This window comes from Acanthisitta chloris, unplaced genomic scaffold, assembly GCF_000695815.1.
Source record: "Acanthisitta chloris isolate BGI_N310 unplaced genomic scaffold, ASM69581v1 scaffold1486, whole genome shotgun sequence".
Lineage (NCBI taxonomy): Eukaryota > Metazoa > Chordata > Aves > Passeriformes > Acanthisittidae > Acanthisitta > Acanthisitta chloris.
Window position 1 is genome coordinate 2371 of NW_008677412.1, and position 4278 is coordinate 6648.

General features: G+C 48.0%; 1 protein-coding gene across 1 annotated transcript; it reads right to left on the reverse strand.

Moving 5' to 3' along the window:
- Positions 1–1286: 1286 nt before the first annotated feature.
- Positions 1287–3063, reverse strand: LOC103803892 (butyrophilin-like protein 3; the record flags this gene model as incomplete). The annotated part of the gene is made up of 2 exons (XM_009076473.1): positions 2856–3063; positions 1287–1562 (listed from the first exon to the last, which is right to left on the reverse strand). Coding segments are annotated over exons 1-2 (484 nt in total), but the record flags the coding sequence as incomplete, so codon positions are not given.
- Between the last annotated feature and the right edge of the window lie 1215 nt (positions 3064–4278).

A 4278-nucleotide genomic window follows, 5' to 3' on the forward strand; every position in this document is an offset into this window, starting at 1 on the left:
GCACACATCCAAGGCACGAACAGCCAGTTTGTCCAGAGAGGTCTTCTGCAGCACCCTCATCTGCTATGGCTTCATGGGAAACAGTTCTTCCTTCTCTTGTGTGCTCATGTGGTCCTTCCCTGGGCATTTGTCTGTCCTTGTGGGACCTTTCTAGGTGCATGCCCATCCCTGACACACATGCAGATGAAGCTCCATGCAGGGATCTTAGAAGATACAAGTGATGTGAGTTCAGGACAGCTGTTGGGGAAGGATCAGTCCTCTACCCAACCATGGATGCAGAGGTAGACATCTCAGGAGAGAGAGACCCTTAGCAAGATGGAAGGCACCACTGACACTTATGGGAAAAAGGGTCCAGCTCTGATGAATGAGCTCCACTGGAGGCCTGGGGGATGATGAGACCAATGGAGGCAGAGGAAGGGATCCTTCTAATTCACCACAGGAATAGCCCACCAGTCCCATCCTCCTTTCTCCTCTCATGTAGATAGCATGACCCACTCAAGTTCTCAGCTGTATATGGAAGCATCTCCTTTGTGCCTCTGATGACAGCTGAGGAGGTGGAAAGCCTGCAGGAGAGCTTAGAGTGAAGAAGGTCTAATACCTGCATGGGCCAAAGGCAGAGTCTGCTTGGTATTTCACCCTACTTGTCAGACAGCAGTCTCATTAGGGGCTGAGAAATGTCCCTTTGCTATGAGAGTGAAACAAAACATCAGGAGTGATACATAAAACCCTTAGCCACTTTCCCTGAGCTCATCTGCCTTTCTCTACCAAGCACGAGGAACACCCTTTGCAAGAGGGACTGACCTCTAGCAGCCTTGCATCTGAAAACATGAGGTCCTGTGAACCAAGAGCTCTTACCTCTCCGTAGAACAGCACCAGAAACCAATGGGAGAAGGAATAAGAGGAGAAATGTCCAGAAAGCAGGAAGCCATGGAGATGCACATGAAAAATCATCACCTATAGATAGAAAACATCTATCATCTGGCAACATTCAATCACCCTCCCAAAATCTGAGTTCCCACCTAAAGAGTTCGTGTGGAGATGGATGGAGAAATATTCACAGTCCTACCTGGGCAGGCAGAGCCTGCCTTCTCCAGGGATGTGCACAGCATCCAGGGCAAGAGTGACCCTGCTCATTTCTCACTGCAGCCTGTCCTGGCTGCAGTGCCCCATGGTGGTCTGCAATCTGACCAGCTGAGCTGGAGAGCTGTCTTCCCTGTCACTGGAAAGGGCCTTACAAGGTTTCTAGTGAGCGTATAGTACAGACTTCTCAGGACAATGGGACTCACCTCTGAGGAACACAGAATTTTTCTTCTCTATTTGCATCAGAGGGGTCAGGATTTGACAGGTGACTTTTCCTACTTGCTCTCGTGAAACTATGACTCGACTCAGCACACTGAAGAATTTCTTGCTGTCCTGGTGTATTTCAGTGTCTGCAGACAGTTCCTGCTCGTTCTCAGTAAACCACTGGACAGTAGGTTTGGGGAACCATCCATGTGATCTGCAGGCAAGCTCGAGCCCTTGTCCTTGAGGGCCCAGAATGTCAATGAACACTTCACCAGTACCTTAAAGGCAAGAGAGTTTGTTAGTGGGAGAAGTATGTTTCTATGAAATACACTCAGCTTTTCCCTGGCATCTCCCCAGTTCATGCCAGCAGTACAGGTGGGCATGGATGGTCACTGCACAGGGACTGTGCTAAAGTTGCATCAGTGTGGTGAGTTGGGATGCACCGCACACGTTTCTCAGTCACACTCCAGAGCTGACGATGGATTTAATGGGAATTTGTCCTGGTCGGTAGGAGGAAATGGGCACCAGCTGGAAGCCTTTTCTCTCTCTTATCTCAAAAGCATCTCCCATGCCCTTTGGATGGGTGGATTTAGACTTGATATTAGGAATAAATTATTTACTCAGAGTGTAGTGAGGCACTGGCACTAATTGCCTAGAGACGTTGTTGCTGCCCCAGCCCTGGATATGTTCAAGGCTAAGTCAGATGGGGCTTAGACCAAAGTGGTCTAGTGGAAAGTGTCACTGCCCATGTTAGGAGGGTTGGAACAAGACAATCTTTAAGGTCCCTTCTACCTGAAGCCATTCTACAATTCTATGATTCTCTGCTATTTTTCATCAGTGAATCCAGGCTGACCAGTCCAATCTGATACTACTAATACCTGTACACAAATGATGCCAGCTGTCCAGCTGGTGAGGAACTGGCAGTCCAGAGCATCTCCTTAGCCCAACTGAGAAGTCACAAGAGTGAGGACACCCATTCCTATCAATAACACAGCCAGGGATGCTGAGCACTTGTATGTCTGTCAGATAGGCTTACACCTCCCCAGCAGTGATTATTGTAGTTCAACAGTCCCACATGTGTCACAACAGGCCTCAGGCTGGGCTTGGAGCTTACAGAACATCTTTTGGCATAGGAACTCACCCACAGTCCCTTTGCAGCTTTATCAAGCTCTTCCTGCCTGCTCCATTTCACCACACAATGCAACTGCCTTCAAACATGCAGGTCAGGTTCTGTGTCTAACAGAAGATTCAGCTTTAAAGCTCCTTCCTTAACTAAAATTACGAGGCCTGCCATGACCTTCTTGGGGCTGGTCAGATCACCAGTTCCCCATGTTGCCTCTTGGGTGGTAGCTCATGGGTTGAATTTTCTTGGCTCCTTACAGACCTCACAGTGACTTAGAAATAAAGTATCACATCAACCAAAAGGCAGGTGCCATGCCACACCACCATGGGGAGGTGATGTGTTGTGTCATATGAGGGGGCATCAGCTGGGGAACAGTGACCTTTTGGACAGCTCTTTTCCCTCTGTAACAGGTTCACCCCTTTCCCACCCAGCCCAGGAAGTCTCCAACCTGCAATGCTGAGCCAGGTGTCTGATTCAGCCATCCAGTGCCTGGATTCCACAATGCAACTGTATCTTCCTTCATCTGCTGGCTGGACATTCTTCAATGTCAGGGACACATTCCCAGTGGCAAATCCATCTCCTGGCACTGATGTCCGCCCACGGTATTTCTGCACTGGTTCACCACCAAACTGCCCATATGTGTAGATGTCCTCCATATGCCCATCTGTAAGGTTCTTCCATTGCACTTCAGGGGTGTCCAGTGACCTTGTGGAAGAGATGATGCAAGGAAGGATTGTGTCCTGGCCGACAATCCCCACTACTTTCTGGGGTACAGTGACCTTGAAATTTTCTGTGGAAACCAAAGTTGAGTGAGCATCTGCCTGAAATCAGTCAGAAAATGTGCTTGGGTGAAGGACGCAGAGGACTGCGAAAAACTGTTGAGGAGACTGAAACAATTCAAAGTTGCAAATACTCACTAATGATACTAGTCCCTTCTGTTAATGCGTCAAGATATTTTAGGGAAACAGTCAGTTTTGAATAAACGTTAGGAAAGCGGAATTAATGTTTGATGAAAATGGTTCACGTATTTTCTTTCATTTTTATAAAAGAGAAATTAATTTTGGTTTGTGGCATTCACTCACTTTCTCCTTTTCTTCTTTTCTCTGAGGCAAAATGGGAACTGGAAAAGTTTGAAAGCCCGAAGTAATATAGGAGAGGGAGAAACGAGTTGTACAGGACAGGATTATTTTGAAGGAAATGACAAAAAGTCTAAAAAAATGGAGAGAGCCATTTCATCAAGCTCCCAGCCTGCCTTATACTATGCAGCCTTGTGCCACCAGCTGCAGGGCAGCTGTGTCAATGCAAACTTCCCATGCAGGAAAAGAAATGCTCTTGGTGCTGTGTCAGGGCTGGATATGGCAGAGCTGCCATAGCTTAGGGCTTCCCCAACTCCCCCAAGGGAGAGAAACTCAGGTTGGCACAGGGTGGGTTCCCCAACAGCAGAGCAGCAGGGCACCGCTGGGTATTCTGGAATTTAAATCAGAGCTTCCCAGGAGACCATGACCCTCAACTCAAGCAATTCTGATCATCTGCACACTTGAATCCCTCAGAATGGAGCAGAACAGCACATGGAAACATTACCTGAGAGAGGAATGGCTGCAAGAAATGCCACAGCCAACAGGAGCCATCTCCTCTGGTCCATATCCACAGTGGGACATGTGGGATGATCACGCAGCTGACCTGAAACAAGCACAGAAGGGAAGTGCACAAAGAAGGGAAATCCTGTCCCAAACCTATCTGATCTCCCTCCACTGGCACTTGCCATCAGCTGCAGCTTCTGAAGGTGCAAAGTGTTCAAACAGCTGAGTTTAGACTTCAAGAAAACTCTTCAGAGATCTCAATTACCTTTGAAGCTTCTGGGGATTTCTCTC